Source organism: Arachis ipaensis, chromosome B9, assembly GCF_059453495.1.
Source record: "Arachis ipaensis isolate K30076 ecotype BB chromosome B9, ASM5945349v1, whole genome shotgun sequence".
NCBI classification, from domain to species: domain Eukaryota; kingdom Viridiplantae; phylum Streptophyta; class Magnoliopsida; order Fabales; family Fabaceae; genus Arachis; species Arachis ipaensis.
Window position 1 is genome coordinate 154,246,248 of NC_142444.1, and position 17,652 is coordinate 154,263,899.

Genomic DNA, 17,652 nt, shown 5'->3' on the forward strand with positions numbered 1-17,652 from the left:
TGGCTACTTGATTTACCAACTTTTGCCCAACTCTTTCTAAAATAGCGGATAAGTTATTCCTTAGAATATGTTTAGTGATTAATTAATTATTGGTATCGTTGTCGGTAACATTGGAGAAGAGGAGCTCATCGGCCTCCGTGATGACGATTCCAAGCCAGAATATATTCCGGTATAAGACAAAAACTCGGCAGTTCTTCCACTCGCGGGTAGGGTTAGGGTTAGGGTAGGGTCCAAACCCTATCCTACCCTACCCATTGCCAGCCCTAAATTTGGAGATCAAATAATCTTTTATTCTTTTGTACTTTTTCTTATATGAATGTTCTCTCACACACACACGTTATTGTATAATAAACAAATTGAAATACAGGTATACAATTGTTTTCATGCTATAACTCATAAAAAGGTACCCAAAAAAAAAAAGACTGATACGGTTTGTATAATACACTAATAAGCCTTAAACTATGAGGTTATATGTCAATATCACAACTAACAAAAGCAATCCGTAACACCTAGAAGGAGAGCGAAAACCAAAAATTCATAGAGATACACCCTGACTTAACAGTCATACCAGACGAATTCATTAACTGAAGCATTGACATATGGAAACAATTACATAATTTTCAGCTTTAAAGAAGGTACACTAGTATTGATAGCTATTCTTCTACATTAATACATCACCATTATCATTTATTTATTTAAAGGCGTAGATTTTTTTTCCGGATTATACAAATTCCACACCAACTTAAACATATAATTGAACGTTGAATATGGGTGCTGGTATATGTTCCGCGTTATCACAACCACAATGAAAGTGAAAACATTTACTAGCAATTAATTACAACAGAAAATTGCCAAACTAAGCTTATGAATTTCATTTCTCAACAATACATAATACACTCTACAACTACAAGTCCTCCCTCTTAACATTAAGAAATCATGCTACACGTATCAATGAGATAACACAAGTTTTCTTTACTTTGTTAGTGACCTGACTACGGGCAAATGATCCAAAACTAGAAAAGAACACAATTCTACGACCTGCAAGAAATACCAAATCACATTATGAAGAATTTTTCAACTCAAATGTTACTCACTGAACATACAATACAAAAACTTCAAATGGATAGAGGTGGAGAATAATCAAAGGGGAACTAATACCCTTCCAAATGATGATCTCTTAAATAATCTTGTTTCGTATTTCCTCTAGTTTCTTCATTATCTCACCAGGGGTTCTGTCCAATTCCTCAGCAATTTTCTTTTGCAAGTCCATTGGCAAAGTTGGGAATTGTTCGCATAGATCCCCATCAATTACATCCTGGATCATTTTGCAGGCATATCAGAAATTAGTCAACTATGAAAGCATAATGAGGTGGATGGCAAACATTAAATACTACTATGCAAGAAAGAACAAAGTACTATTCATTAGTGTACCTTAACAGGGAAATAGGCCGATCTATAAGCCATGTGGTCTCTTCCGCACAAAGGCGGATGATCCTGCCTCAAATGCATCTCCAAATGAGAAAAGAAATCAACATCGTCACGAGAAGTAAAAGCATGGAGTGCCCCAATACTTCCCATAACTGTTCCGTATACAATGCACTCTCCACCACCTGGTATAAGAGATGCCTTTTGCAAACAACTGACCACATCACCAACATGAAATTGTACAATCTCCTCCACCTTATTGGGAGCTCCATTCAGCTTTCCCTGTTCCCATTTAATCCTCCCACCAGTAGGATCTTCTTCGATCTCATCTGACACATCCTGTGGCAACCGCACAAAATAGACATTTCCAAACTTGTCTGCCCCGGCCATGGTATCAAAATCTATGTGGTATGATGCAGTGAGCCATCTCGGAACACAATCATCGGCAAATATGTAGAGTTGATTTTCATCTCGTCGATACTTGCAGTAATGGAAAGACTGGAGAGAGAAAGAGAGAGCATATAGGACATGGTTAGCTGAAAAGTCTACATAGTAAGAACGAGACATGGATAGCAGCAGGACATTTGATAACATTGATTTACTACCAAAAAAAAAAAACACCCTTTTGTCTAAGAGTCTAAATTCAAGCCTTTCCTAAAATAAGAATTCCTCATGAATCTTTCTAACAAAACCGCAGCAGCAAAAACCAAAAATTAAAACTTGCTGGACACATACTAAATTACTATAACAAGGCAACTTAAACTGAAACTAGCTAAGCTAAAACCAGAAGCCATGGGGAAAAATCATTGTCAGAACTAATACCCAGATGTTTAACAAATATAGATATGAATTATAAAATAGGAACATACCTCTTGGATGTCACCCACGTAAATTCTATCACGGTATGCATGAATAGAGACGATTGAGTTGGGGAATAACTTATTCTCACATTTTCTTAGTAATCGTTTTTTCCCCAAATCATAGAGTCTGAGCACAGGCCCTATTCCTGCAAGTAATCTTCCTTGGAACTGACATAAAGCAAGAGGAACACCCTCAACCTGAGTCTTGTGAAGAAGTTCAAGAGATCTCCCTTCCTCTACAAACCTATATATATGAATAAATCCAGCAGTCAAACTCATTTTCGGAAAAAACTGCAGTCCTTTTGCTGTGCCAACAGCCAAAAGAGTTCCGTATTCCTTATCATGGAAATTTACAGTGCATACGCTGAATGCAGCCTCATTATCCTGAAGCTCCAAAAGACAAGTTGTGTTTCCAGTTCTTGGATCAAGAACCCTGATGCAGGAAACCCACTTATCTGTCTCAGCCTTTGGATAACCATAGTGTTCATCAGATAGTGGATCATCTTTATCCTCATCCTCGCCACCATTCTCCATCTGGTCTGCACTTCCAGTCCCATTTTCCCCTGCCTGAGCAGCTTCAAAGCATTCTTTCCTTGCAGCTTCACGTTCTTCTGCAGTCAGTGCTCCTTGATCACTCTCAATCATCACCAGAAGTTTCCGTTTTGGTTGTAGCACAAACTTCCTTGGCGTGTATCTTAATGGGATTACAGTTTCATTAAATGTTTCTCCTAATCTCTCAATGGTAAAAATCCTTAGTGCCTCACCAGCAACAGCAACAACACCTTCCACACACTGGTCAGATGAAAACGAGGCAGCATATTCAAGGGTTTCATATGAAAGGGGCGTTAAAAGGAAATGCCCTTGGTGAATGTAACCAAGCCATGGCCTACTTGATAAGCACAACATTGCTCGCTTGCCCCTTACAATAATGGGGAAGAGCTTTGGGGCTCTCAACCCTAAGAATCGGGAACGAGAGTCGGAAAGCTGACCTGTAACCATGTCAACCACAGTTCTGAACAAAACACCATTCTGCAAGCCAGCATTCAAGAAAAGGCTAGCAGGATGATCTGCACCATCCTCACCACCAATCGATGCTTGAACCTCAAGGAAAAGAAGAGACTCTGGAGCTGAAGAGACACTTTGCACACTCAAGGCCTGCATACAATCATCAGGATCCAATGACAAGATACGAATGGTCTTGTCATATGAACCAACTGCAAGAAAACGGGATCTTTGTCTGCCTTCAGGTACTGGTGCAATGTCCAAACAAGCAACATCTCCAGACATTTCATGCTTCTCGACTTCCATCAACTGACCTGTTACATCCACTTCAAAATAGATAAGCTCCCCTCCACTCAATGCAATAACCACCTGAAGTCTATTTGATCCAACTTTAGAAATTGTTCTCTTTCCAGGAGTTCTCCATTCATTAATACGCCCATCCTCCCTAATATGTCTAATACCATTAGGGTGAACCTGCATGAGAGAATCGTCACCTATCAAAGAAACGGCTAGGGAGGGAGTTGTATCAAGAAACCCACTGTCACTGACTTCTTCAACTGTCTCACCAATGGAAAGCACAAGCGTAGCGTTTGTGAATGACACGACAATATATGCATCAAATTCATCAATGACATTCTTCTTCACAGTCCAAACAGCACTAGGTATACCAGGAAGCTTTGACACTGCCATCTCACTAACCGCTAAACCAGTCCTCAAAATCCTCAAAGATGAACGCGGACCACGGCCGCAAAGAGTGAAAATTTGAGGAGTTTCCTCTTCAAAGATATTACTAACCTTCATATCCATTATTGGCATTAAACTCTCAACCTGGTCAATTCTAACAAGGTTTTTCAGTCTCCTCGGCTGGAAAAACACCGGCTGAAAACCTTCTTCAGTTTCCATCAGTGTAGCAGATGACGCCTCCACATCGTCGTCATCTCCTATAGCCTTGAACTGATACAGAGCATGATTTCCAAACTCTGAGGCTGCAAACAAGAACCCAGACTTCAATACACACATGGAAGCTGTAACAGGGATGGTATCAAAATACTTAATCTTCAATTCCGAGACACGGTCACCATCATGCTCCAACGTGACCTTAAAAATATCTCCATACTCAGTCTGCAGAAGGAAAAAGAACATGGACTTCAGCTTATGCATAGCGGCCGACACAATAAGTACTCCACGCTCAGCAGGCAAGTCAGCACGCCTAGGAATCACAGCCCTAACATCAGGTTGCCCCTGATTCTTATAAATAACAAAATTTTCGGCACAAACAAGCACGCCGCTAGGGCCGTCAGCACCCCCAGGAACAGTGACAAGCAAATTAGCGCCATTATCAACCTGTTCAGACCACTTCCTAGAAACATGGTTGAGCCCTAAATCAAGCTCATAAAAAGTCAAATGCTTCTGAGCTTCACTAGCAGCCTGGCCAGTAGAATCCTGATCAGCCTCAGAGTAATCCAACTCTATGGCAGCAAATATAGGGTTCTCAAACCCACAATCAACACCGCAAATGGAATAAACTAGAGTGTGTGACTTGTGAGCTTCTAAAGGCGAAGAAATAGTTAACCTAGCAGCAGTGTCCCTATTCAACACATAAACAAGCTTCTGCTTCTCACAAGCACCAATCATTACAGCCCTACCTTTTGGATCTATGGCAAGGTACTGACCCGGAACGATGCGGCGGCAACCAGATTTGCCGAAAGTTTCTTGGTGAATTTTATCGAACACGTTTTTCTCCTTGTTGTAGTCAAGGATTACGATCCTACCGGAATCGGAACCTACGACGATGTAGTCCTTCTGAGCTCCGGTAAGCCGGAACTGAGCTAAGGACCTAATGGCGCCGAAGATTTCGACGGAGAGGATGGTTTGGATCCTGCCGTTGTCATCAGGGCGAAGAAGGTCGAGAACTTTGCCTCTGGCAACGACGATTTCCTGGGTCTTGCCGCCGGAGAAGTTGCCGTTAATGGCACAGACTATGCCGGTGGGGCGTTGGAGAGTGAGACTGTAGAGGTACATGGCGGTGGCTACTACGAACTCAGCAAAATGCAAATTAGGGTTAGGTTTTTCTGCTCTTAACTAAACCGACATTAACGAATGGAGAAGAGAAAGTAGTGAAAAGGTTTGGGTTTTCCAGTGTCACAGCGAGTGAACATATAAACCCTAGCTCAGATTTTTGTTATCAATTTAGGGTCTAGTCAATTGAGAATGCTGTATTTTTTTTTTTTTTATCAAAGATAGGAGACTCGAACCCACAACCTCTTAATTGAGTATGAAGAGACTATGTCATTTGAGCTATTACTCATTGGCTGCGGTATTTATTTAAAACATTAAAAATTATAATTAATAATAAAATGTATTTGATTGAATCTAAATAAATTTTGTAAAAAAAAAACGATATTTATATCAAATATTTCATATATGACATTATTATTATTATAAGATTTATTTACATGATGATTATTTAATCATATATTTGTTAGCTAATTAATCTCTAAAGAAAAAATCTATTTATTATTTTTTTGTTCCAACCAAATTATCTACCATTCGCCAATAAAGTATAGCTCAAATGGCATAGTCTTCCCATATTCAATTAAGAGGTGGCGGGTTTAAGTCTCGTAAAAAAAAATAATATCTACCATTCATCGTGATAATTATATTTTCACTAATTTGTAAACTTGTGGATGGAATTTCTATTTATCAATTATTCTTTAGTTTGGCAAGATTGAGATGCCTTCTTTTTTTTTTTTTTTTAAGAACCGTTAATGAATTTCTAAAAAAAAAAGTTAAAAGAAAAACAAACACTAATAAATGATTATATGGTATGACTGTATGAGTCATGTAGCGGTTGAGTTTGAATACATAGACATAACAAATTCACTATCCTTAAAAGTTACTTAATTATTGAAGTTATTCTAAGTTTCTAACCACTACACTTAAATCAAACCATATCTATATATGAACCAAGCATGCAACCTAATGCAAAAAGAAACCATGAAGTAATGGCCAAACTCCTCTCTCTTATGGTGTTAGCCATGTTACTTTTGTTCATGACCACCATAAACCAATGTTCCTCAGCCAGAACCCTTGGCAACTCAACTCAAAATCACAACCATGCCCATCATCACAAAATAACATTCTTGATGAGGGATATCCTAAACAATGTCACAGATTCTAGGCCTCCAGAGAAACCTGCCACCACTAAGGTCACTGGTCAATTACCCTTCCAAAAGCCCCTAGGCCATTTCCCTCCCAATGGAGCCATTCCAATACCACAATCCACACAACAAACACTTGGTCTCTCTAATTTTGGATTCTCTTTCCCTACTAGAGCCACACTTCAAGAACTCGAGTTTGGATTGGTAACCTCGATAGACGAGGAATTGCTTCAAGTCGGAGCTGAATTAGAGAAACTTGGACAAGTGCAAGGTGTCTATGTGGCGAGCTCAGGAGACAGAACTAGCCACATGATGGCTATCACAGCAAGATTTTTGAAGGGTGATGAGTATTATCAAGATGGCCTCACAATCTTTGGAGTACATAGGACCGACGTCTTAGAGTCGCATGTTGCGGTCATTGGAGGCACCGGAAAGTACAATGGTGCTAATGGATATGCTGCAGTTAAGGTTGTGGACAGAGTAGGGTCTAATGCAGAAGGTGGAAAAGTGACAAGTTCTAAGTTCCTTTTGTTTGATGTGTATCTTAGTTAGTAGTTTCTAAACTATCCAGATAAATACTTTGAGTACAAGTTTCTAATATATATTGCTATAAGAGTAATTATTTCAAGAAACTCTGTTGCGTTTTCATATATCAGTATTTATAAAAAAAGATAAGTATATAAAACAATATTATAGTGTCAGTTAATCAGTTAGTTTTTAATCATGTAAATAATATAAGTATCCTTGAAATTACCAATAATAAAAAAAAATAAGTATATAACTAATTGAAAATAAAAGAAATTTAATTATAAATTATTCCCAGCAAAGTACATATATATGCATATGCTCTATAAGTCTTAATAACTCTATCTAAGTTTTATAAGAAAAATAAAAAAGAAACAATAAAGAACCCTAATAAATAATAATCTATTTTGTAGGAGGTGCACATGCAGGTGCATTGAAATTATTGATTTGCACAAAGACTATTGAATGAGGTGCAACTTTGATCGGAGAAGAGGAAGAAGCATCAACAATCTTTGGTTTAAGCTCTGGAATTTCCTTCGACTTGGTAAGTTCCAATGGAGTTCCATTCAAAAGCACAACATCACTTTGAATATTTCCATCTTTAGGTGTCAAGTGGTACTCTTCTCTTTTCAATGAATCCATTAAATTCACTGTGTTTACTCCTTCTGATGCCAACTCCTCTGGATAAAGATTCATGTCATTCACAAGGGACACATCGAAAGATGTTGAATTCTCCATATTTATTAGTAGCAATGTGATTCCGTTCTGAGACAATAATTAATTTGACAATATATTATAATTTTTGAAAAATTATTTTAAAATAAAAAAAATAAAATGTATAAATGAAATTATTAACTTACCCCTTGTTTAGAACAATGAGCATATGTACGTAGATATGATGAACTATCATGAGAAATAGAAAGCACATTGGTTCCCATAAGCCGATGCCACAAAAGTGCTCTGTTTAAAGAAAATAAAATTGTTATTCATTTAAAAATGACATTTAATTTAACTACTTATATAAATATGAATGAATATATATGACATACCCATAATAATCTGGATTAGGAATGAATGATGTTGTATTTAGCAAAGCATAGTTTCCTCCAATCAAAGCTTGTCTACAATAAACTTTGTGGTTGAAGGTTGATGTCATACCCAATTGGTCCAAATACCTATAGTTATTATTAATTAAAAAATTATTAAAAAAAAGAGAGCTGAAATTCAATTTAAAAAAAAAAAAAAAAAAACTTACCAAAAGCCATTAACAAAAGTATGTGATACATCTTTGCCTCCACTATTATAAGCTCCACCAGATTCTCCAACCCATGCTCCAGCCCATGGTGTGAATTCCTTCACGGCCGTTGAAACATCTTTGAAAGTTTGTGCAATTTTGCTCAAAAAATATGGGTCTTGAACCTTGCTAATAAGATCCCTATCAACACCTATATAATATAATTTTATAATTCAATTATATTCTTAGAATTAAAAAAATTAATCAAGCAACAAAAAACATTCTGAATTATTAAACGTACCAGCACCAAGGTTATAAATGTGATGTGTAACTCCATCAATGACACCAGGTCCAACATGTTGCAAGAAGCTATCAAACCATTCTTTACCATAAAATCCAGCTGGACCCATCACCTTTGGTCTTGTTGTGGCATTTGGGTATAATGAGTTAACTATGTGCCTTAGTTTTGTGATATCTTTTGCATATTGAACACTATCTATTCTTGCTGATACTCCTTCAGAGCATAGCTCGTTTCCTATATGATTAATTAGCACAAGATGTTAAATTTATAAAAAAATCATGGGTAAAAATTAAATTAATAAATTATAAAAATTAAAGGGTTTCAATTTAATTTGATACCTAATTCATATGAGTCTATATTGTATCCTTTTGAGACAGTGTACTTCATGAGGCTTATGGCATTGTTTGGATTCCAATCTCCCTTCCAGTTTAATTGGTCTTCCTTAGAATTTTTCTTGCCAACGAGTGCGTTTAAGCCAAATGTAAATTTGACACTGCAAATTATAAGTGAATAAGATAAGATAAGATTGATTATTTGTGAAGTAATTATAATAATATTGAGAAATTAAAATAATATATATATTAATTAATTAATTACCCGGTTTTGTTCAAAAAGTGATTCACTTCATCCCATCTCTTCTTGGGAAGGCATCCAACACTGAATCCAAACAAGCCGTTCTCTTTCTTTCTCATAGTTGGACAGTGCTTTTGCTTCCCAAATTGGTAAATAATTTGATCTTGTAGTGAACCTCCTAATCTAATCCTCAGAGGATTGAATGCTGCAACAATTTTAAAAGCAATTAAATGGTTGGATTAATTAGAATAATACTACATATCCAAGTTTTTTTTGTTAATCAAATTCAATCAAGTTGGTCTAACATAATAAAAATCAATTATGACTAATATATATTAATTAAAATGGTTTGAGTTTAGAGAAAATATGGCTTACCTTTGATTGCATTTGAGAGTATCGTGTTATTCAAATCCTGCAAAAAGGTTGCAAAAAGGTTGCAAAAACAATAATTAATTATCATTATGATATTTAAAAATGCATACAATATTTTGAATAATATCGAACAAAATAAATAAAATACCAGGTTGAGAATCCCAGCTTTTCCCCATGGACATTGGTTATAGTCACATTTATTAGATGGCCACCAATCCAATGTTGCACATATGAAATTCTCATCAGTTGTAGCAATGTTTGTGACCCCTTTCACTTTAAGCTTCACATCTTCTGATGAAGAAAAAGAAGAGCAAAATAATACTAAGAGACTTAAAAAGAGAGTTACTTTCACACACTGATTCACACCCATTGTGGAACAAAAATAGAAGAGAATATACTATGAATAATTTCTATTGATGTTTATTATATGATTTATATCATCCCTATCTACTATTTATAGTGTTAATAGTGTGGTTAGCTATAACTACCTTTAAGTGAATAGATATTTTTAAATTTAAAAGATATGTTTATCTTAAATAATTTAAAGTTTAAAATTATATAAATAATTGTTTAGACGTCATTAAATAGATAAAAAAAGATATTTTTTAATGAATTTTTTTTTTTTAGTATTTTTGGTAAATTTTTAATAGTAAAAATAAAAATACTAGAAAAATAAAAAATATTTTTTTTGAGAAACTAAAATTTATATCTGTTTTTAAAAAGATATTTTTTGCTTAAAAAAAAGATATTTTTCACATAATAAATAAATAAAAAATACTTTTATCTTATTTTACTCAAATATAATTGATAGATAAAAAAATCTTTTGTATAAGATATCCAAATATAAAATTACTTTTATTGTTGTAAAAGATATTTTTAAAAAATATCATTTAAAAAAATATCTTTTCAAGAATGGCATCCAAACAAACCTTAATTCGATTTATGTGAAAATTAAATTTAATCTTTTTTGTCTGAATTTTTTTTTATTTTAAATACTGCTTCTTAAATTTAATTTGCTATCAAAAGATAATTATTCTAATCCCTAATTTATTTTTTTTTTGTATGAGGTGCTATTTTATATTTTTTATTATAATATTTGGGCTCAAATTTAACTTTAACAATTTTTTTTATTTCATTTCCTCAAATTTTTTTTTTGTTTAAGGTTTAAACAACTGGACAGAACGCAAAAAAAAAAAAAAAAAAAACAGAAAAATCACTCTAGGAAGATTTTTTTAATATAAAAATATTTTTTAATTACTTTATTTATTTACCGTTTATATCGTTGACCAATGATCATGAACTATATAGTAACCTAACATGTGTTTTAAGCATTTAATCCTTGTTTGGATGAGTTTTTAAAAATTTTTTTTTAATTATTTTTTTTTAAAAAATCTTATAAAAAAAATAAAAATAATTTTATAATTGGATAATTCATGTAAAAAAAAAATTTATTTATCAATTATGTTTGGATATAATCATATAAAAGTATTTTTTTGTTTATTTATTATGTAAAAAATATTTAAAAAAAATTAAAAGATATAAATTGTAACTTTTTGAAAATGATATTTTTTATTTTTATAATATTTTTACTTTTACTAATAAAATTTTATTAAATACGCTAAAAAATAAAAAAAATTATTAAAAAAATATCTTTTTTTATCAGCATAATGCAAGACAATATTTGGATTGGCCTATAATAGTAAATTATATTATTTGTTCACTTGTTATAAACTAACACTGCGGTGTATTTTATTTTAATTCAGGAAAAAAAGGTTAGGAAAATAATGAGAATTGAGATCCAATACTGGGATGCTTATATATATGCCTAAAATACTGCAAATTTTTTATTAAAATAAAAAAAGGTGCGAATGTCAATATTGGTGTACATAATATCAAAACTTAAAAAAAAAAAACAGATACTCTTTTACTCTGATTCAGTCACAATGTCGAGGAATACAACATTTTTCACTATATATAGGTCAGTTCAGAGGCTTACATAGTACTATAGTAGATGGAACACTCATATCCAAGAGAAGATTAATTTATTGAAACTGGTATCACAGCAAACAGGCTTTGAATCCCTTTTCCAATTCCTGAGCATCCAAGTTTTTCCCAATAAAAACAATTTTGTTTACCCTTGGTTCATCTGGTCTCCACAACCTTTCAGGTGAACCTTGAAATAAGTCATGAACTCCCTGATACAGAGAAAGATATGCTTAATTCAGCCGGATTGAACTTAGAAAATCATGACAATTAAAATGGCGGAAATGAGAGCTGGACCAGATGGGTGGCAAAGGGATTCAGATTAAAATATACATACAATAAAATTAGAAGTTTTAAAGGAGTTTAAATTCACCTGAAAAACAAATCTTTCGTCCATTCCTTGTACGGAAAGAAGACCTTTCATTCTATAAATATCATCACTACGTTCCAGCAAGAGTGTGCCGAGCCATATGTTAGCCTGAAAGGGTTAATAACTTATCCTTTCAGTACATAAGTGTCAACATTGACTTTTCGCATGCACATAAACATTGAATACAAAGCATCCAAATGTAAAAGTGAAATTGGTATAAACTAGGCATTACACTTCAAGTATAGACAAAATGCAATACAAACCTTCTCAAGGTCTAAGCTTCCTTCACAAACTATGCTAACAGACGAGACACCAGGATCATGACTGTGACTATGAGCATGGTGATCTGCATATAAACAAAAATCAAATTTATCTCTCACTTCATTGCACAACTAAACAGTAAAAGTTCCAAGATCTAGAAGTTATGTCCTTGAATGTTAGAAAGCATTGGATTAACAAGCAACCGGGAAAATATTGATCCTACTCTAAAAACTAATCAATAAGTACCATGCTTGTGATCATGAGAATCATCATGGTGATGATCATGGTCATGGTGCTCATGGTGATCATGATCATGGTCGTGGCTGTGGCTATGCACATGATCTTCCTTTGCAGGCTCGTCATTGACAGCACTCTCAATCCTTGTCCAAGATGAAAAAACATACAAAAACTGTTTAGGTTGGCTTGGACAGCAGAAACATAATAAGACCGTGAAAATTCAAGCAGTAATCAGTAAGTGACTAAAAGGAACTACTTGAGAGAGCGCGTGAACTAAAATTCTGATTTACTTTTACATAATAACATAATAAAACTTAGAAAGTAGGAAACAACAACAAAAGCTACCTCTCCAAATCAAAGCCACCAATGCCCAGAACATAATCCAAGTCAACTTTCCCAAACTCAGTCCGCTTTAAATGAGCCAAGCTGTTTATATTCTGGATTAAAAACGCAAGTGCTTAGAACAATGAAAAAAGCATGAAACTGAAATAAATGCTCAGCACTTAGATTCAATAGGAAGAGAAAGATACCAACCTTTATGCGCTGAACCAAAGAAGCGATCTCAGATTCACCGACAAGGTCAGTCTGGAACAAGACAGACAAGAATATTAGCGACGTAAAAGTAGTCATTGCATTCCATAACACCGTATCTATAAAAATTATTATGAATAATTCCACATGGTGACCATTGGTGAGTGTATCCACAAAACAAAACAATGAGTCAACACTAGCAGGCCCTTTTCCCAAATAATCTAAAATTTCAAGTTTTACAACCGAACTGAAGCCATTCTGCTCGCAGAATAAATGAGTGATAGTGAATACCTTATTTACAATTATACGATCTGCGTAGGCAATCTGTTCCACTGCCTCATTGACAACACCGTCTGCCTTGACCTCATCAAGATGACGATGAACATGTTTTGCATCGACCAAAGTGACAACACCATCTAACTTGACATCTTTGAAAACCTTATCCTCGGCATAAAATGTCTGAATAATTGGTGCTGGATTTGCCAATCCTGCAGAAATGCAAGTAAAGTCTCATTACGCCCAACCGTTATCCGGAAGTCCACCGCATCTTTATTAATTTAATTAACATCTTAAGTATCTTAAGCATTAGTGAAAGAACTCATTTCATACATTCAAAATTCAATCATTCACTTACCCGTAGTCTCGATAACAATATGGTCAAATTTGTCTTTCTTCCTAGCAACTAATTCAGAAATCATTCTAACAAGATCACCCCTGACTGTGCAGCAAAGGCAACCATTGTTCAACATCATAATATCTTCAGCTCCGGCAGTTTGCGCCGCAACTAAAGAACCGTCGATGTCAACTTCACCAAACTACAAGAAAAAGTTTATCGAATATTCACAAAAATGCTGAAGAAACGAAGGAATAGATTCCAAATTCCAAGGCATAGATAAATACCTCGTTCTCAATAACCGCGATGCGCTTTCCATGCTCAGCAGTCAAAATATGGTTAAGCAGCGTTGTCTGCTCAAGTCCACAAACAACAAATAAAGTCAATTACAGCAAGAGTTCTGAGTCTGCAGATTCCATATGCGTAGAAAGTAGAAACAGAACCCTACCTTGCCGGAACCGAGAAAGCCGGTGATGATAGTGGCGGGAACGCGATTGTCGGGAGGAATCTTGGTGGAAACATCGGAGCTATCGCTCTGAGGCGGAGCGGTGGTGGTTGCGGAAACGGTAAATCGGCGGCGAGAGGTTGTTAACGGGAAGTTGAGAGGGAAGGTTCTAGAAGTTGAAGCAGAAGTTGAAGTGGAAGAAGAAGAGTGGGTGAGGAGTTGGGAGCAACATTTACTCTTACTCCTGGAGCACAGAATTGTAGAGGGAAAAGGATGGAGGGGTTTAGGATTGCGATAAGCAACGGTTAACAAGCTGGAAGCAGCGACCTCCGCTCTCAAACTCAAACAACTCATTTTTTCCGATGCAAAGAAATGGAAGCAGCGGAATGAATTGCTTTCAATTATCCGATTGTGTCTCCATTTGTTTTCGTTTTTGGTCCACTGGATGTCTTTGCTGTCTTGGGCCCGTTGATGGTTTTGGGCTCATTCCGGCCCAACAGAATTTTAAAATCACTTGGCTTTGGCCTTTTACAAATGCATTGATAGGTGTGTGTCCTTGTTGATGTACTAGTAGAGAAATATGTCATCCCCTAATCCCACCTAACAACGCAAAAGTGAGAAAAAAGGAGGGGGGTTGGTTGGCTTTAAAAAGGCATAAGCAAGAGGGGAGCAGAGAATATGAGAACGAGTGGTGGAACTTGCAAGATTCCCACACATTATAATCATTGCCCAATATGCGGACCACATGGGTCCATGCTGCCATGCACAAAAACAAAATATTGTGCAATACTCGTACACAGGCTTTGAACTACAAAAGGTTCGTATTATTGTTGTAGTGTCTCTAAAGTCTAAACTTGATGCGGATTTTGCGTTGGCAAATCAGATAACATTTTGAACTAAAGATGATGAGCTAAAGTTGGATTTTTTTTTTTAAAAATGGGGTGATATCAATTATATTGGCTAATCACTATCATTATACATCTAGTTTAATAAAAAAATCATTATCCCACTATGGCTCTTTTATTTTTTGCTTTGTTTTTTATTCTTGCAATATTTGCACTTGTTTTCTTTTCTTGCTCAGTATTAAATAGATGAGCTTTATTAGAATTTTATAGTGATCTTGGTATTCGTATATCATCAAATTTATACAGATCATTACTAAGCCTATTCTGGAGTAGAATTTTTTTAGATTCCTGATATTTTACAACACATAAATGAAGTCAAAATTCAAAAAATATCTTACTGTCTAATGCAAATTTTGAGACACTAATTAGGTTCTTAGAAATAATAGGTACATAAAACAAATTTTGAAGTTTAAAGGAGGTTTTTGTCGTAGAGACATACATTATAGATCTCCCAATGTTAGCAATACTCATACCTTTGCCATTACTTTCAAACACTTGCTCAGGACCTGAGTACTCAGAGCTGTTGATCAGATTCATCTGATCAAATGTGATGTGGTGGGATGCTTCGAAGCCTGGGTACCACCCCTTGTCAGGTGTTGGCGGCTAGTAAGGCTTGAGGAGGGTTCTGATTGGTGTTGTTTGAGTGCTGAGTTGGTTGAAACGAGGGTTGGGAGTGCTGAGCTTGCTGGTGAAAACCAAGATTTGGTGGAGGAGGACTACTGTTGAAAGTTTGTAGTTGTGAATTTTGGAAGTTTTCATTGAACCTGTGAAAGCACTCCCAAACAATGTGTCCAACTCTACCACATAGCTAGCATTGAGGTCTGTTTCCTTGCCACCATGACCTTTCTCCTCGAAAGCCTCTTCATCTACTCCTTCTGCCAGGTTGTCCTCTGCCATAATTATTGTAGTTCCAATAGGACTCCTCTGGTGAAGACTCGTTCCTAGTTTTGCTTGTGCTGGATTCCTTCTGAGCCAGATTTGCATGCACCAGAGTCAGATCTGTCTTTCGAAATCTCTCATTTATCTCTTCTTGTGACAGAAGTTGAGACTCAAACTCACTAATGGTCATGTGGTCAATTTTTGAGTTTATCATGGTCATGAAGGCGCTGAAGTCCTCATCCAAACCCTATAGCGCAGCTTTAATGTGTTCTTCATTCGACAGTGGTGCTCCAAGAGCAGATAGGGAGTTTGCAACTTTGTTGATCTTGGAAATGTATTCAATTCTAGAGGCACCTTGTTTCTTGATCTTTTTTAGCTAAGCTTTTAGCATTTGAATCTTTGATTTTTTGCCTAGCGACAAAGTACTCATCCAACGCTTCCCAGATTTCGTGCGCATATCCAAATTCTACAACTTTGTTGACAAAGCTTCGTTCATGGCAAAAAGCATCCAGGCTACCAAACACTCATCATGCTGTTTCCAATCTTCAAACTCAAGTGATACTTTTCCGGCAATCTTGTCTTGATCCGAATTGAACCTTCTTGGGATTGATAGAGCAATTATGTGACTTTAAAGTTTGTTGGCCTTAATACACGCTAGTGCTTGTCGCTTCCGAAGTTGTCTTCGTCCAACTTGATCATTGTTGAAAAATTTGCTATATACGCCATTGACGCTGAGGGTTGTAGTTGTGGAGTTCTAGTTTCTTGATTCTGCGAAGCAAAAGTCACAGAGTTTTACATGGATCTGAACCGTGTGCTCTGATACCATGTAAGGTATCAGTAGCGTGTTGATGAAGAAAGGATTAAAGTGTAGCAAAGATAGTTAACAAAACAGAGAGAGAATAATAGAGAAAATGATGGAGAGAGCATTATTTATCAAGAAGATGAAGTAAAATTACAAAAAGATAATGCAGTCACTGCACTGATATGCATATATATAGGAAGTAAAAGTGTGTGTGGTGTGATGGCACAAGTTGGTTAGAGAGGTTTTATTAGATTGGGGATGAGCTGGCATAACTAATTAGGCATACCTAACTCTCAGTTGGTTCTAGAGGTGTGTACTACACTAACATAGACTGTGTTTGATTTTGAGAATTATAATTGTAAAAATTAAACTGGTGATTGAATTGGTCATGCTATTAATTTATTAGTTCATTAGTTCAACTGATGAGTCACTAATTAAACTGATCCTATGTAAATAAAAAAATATAAAATAATAAAAAATCTAAAATTAAAATTTAAAATATATATTTTTATTAATATTTTAAAAATAATCAAATTTTAACAAATTATAATTAACAAGTTATAATCCGGTTATTATTAAATAAATATATAAAATTTTAATTTTTTTTATGATAAAGATTATTTTATTTAATTTTTATATTAAAATATTTTTTATATTTATTATATTTTTATATGCTATATGTATTTATTAAAAAATAATATTGATAAATATTATATAATTATAAAAAATAATTATATTATAATTAATAAAAATATTTAATATTTTTATTTATATGTATATAATAATATTTATATTAATAATTATGAATAATAAAAAATATAATTAATTAAAATATAAGTAAATATAAAATTAAAATAATATTTAAAAGATTATTGTATAATTTTATTATATAATTAATAATTAACATATAAAATAACAAAGAAAGGATACCGTTTAAGAAAAATTTAAATTCAAATTCAAACCACATTTTCATTAATTTTAGAAAGGGTAAAGTACTAAATTAGTCCCCTAGATTTGGGCGTAATTCTGTTTTGGTCCTTAAGGTTTAAAGTGTTCTATTTGAATCCAAAAAAGTTTCATTTAGCATCAATTTAGTCCCACAGTAAGGTCAAAATTAAATAATTAACAAAATGTCTTACATAACAACAGTTTAAGAACAAAATCAATAATCTG

General features: G+C 34.6%; 4 protein-coding genes across 4 annotated transcripts; 1 reads left to right on the top strand and 3 right to left on the bottom strand.

Annotated features, from left to right (window-relative positions):
- Positions 1-730: 730 nt before the first annotated feature.
- On the bottom strand, positions 731-5,636 carry LOC107617860 (spliceosome-associated protein 130 A). The gene is made up of 5 exons (XM_088498138.1): positions 5,604-5,636; positions 2,295-5,484; positions 1,432-1,923; positions 1,159-1,315; positions 731-1,038 (listed from the first exon to the last, which is right to left on the bottom strand). The coding sequence occupies exons 2-4, from the start codon at positions 5,307-5,309 to the stop codon at positions 1,178-1,180; spliced, it is 3,645 nt and encodes a 1,214-aa protein (XP_088354264.1). The 5' UTR covers positions 5,310-5,484; positions 5,604-5,636; the 3' UTR covers positions 731-1,038; positions 1,159-1,177.
- A 623-nt stretch (positions 5,637-6,259) lies between these two features.
- On the top strand, positions 6,260-7,050 carry LOC107617087 (dirigent protein 25-like). The gene has a single exon (XM_088500447.1). It carries the CDS (start codon positions 6,260-6,262, stop codon positions 6,998-7,000), a length of 741 nt encoding a protein of 246 aa, XP_088356573.1. The 3' UTR covers positions 7,001-7,050.
- Positions 7,051-7,364: 314 nt separating this feature from the next.
- LOC107616246 (heparanase-like protein 2) lies at positions 7,365-9,823 on the bottom strand. Its single transcript, XM_088500248.1, has 9 exons — positions 9,602-9,823; positions 9,457-9,493; positions 9,106-9,286; positions 8,847-9,001; positions 8,509-8,742; positions 8,229-8,418; positions 8,023-8,148; positions 7,834-7,933; positions 7,365-7,738 (listed from the first exon to the last, which is right to left on the bottom strand). Exons 1-9 carry the CDS (start codon positions 9,821-9,823, stop codon positions 7,376-7,378), a joined length of 1,608 nt encoding a protein of 535 aa, XP_088356374.1. The 3' UTR covers positions 7,365-7,375.
- Positions 9,824-11,352: 1,529 nt separating this feature from the next.
- On the bottom strand, positions 11,353-14,308 carry LOC107618659 (uncharacterized). Its single transcript, XM_016320782.3, has 10 exons — positions 13,897-14,308; positions 13,736-13,801; positions 13,470-13,650; positions 13,127-13,323; positions 12,839-12,889; positions 12,650-12,741; positions 12,314-12,447; positions 12,070-12,152; positions 11,810-11,914; positions 11,353-11,648 (listed from the first exon to the last, which is right to left on the bottom strand). Exons 1-10 carry the CDS (start codon positions 14,245-14,247, stop codon positions 11,511-11,513), a joined length of 1,398 nt encoding a protein of 465 aa, XP_016176268.1. The 5' UTR covers positions 14,248-14,308; the 3' UTR covers positions 11,353-11,510.
- Between the last annotated feature and the right edge of the window lie 3,344 nt (positions 14,309-17,652).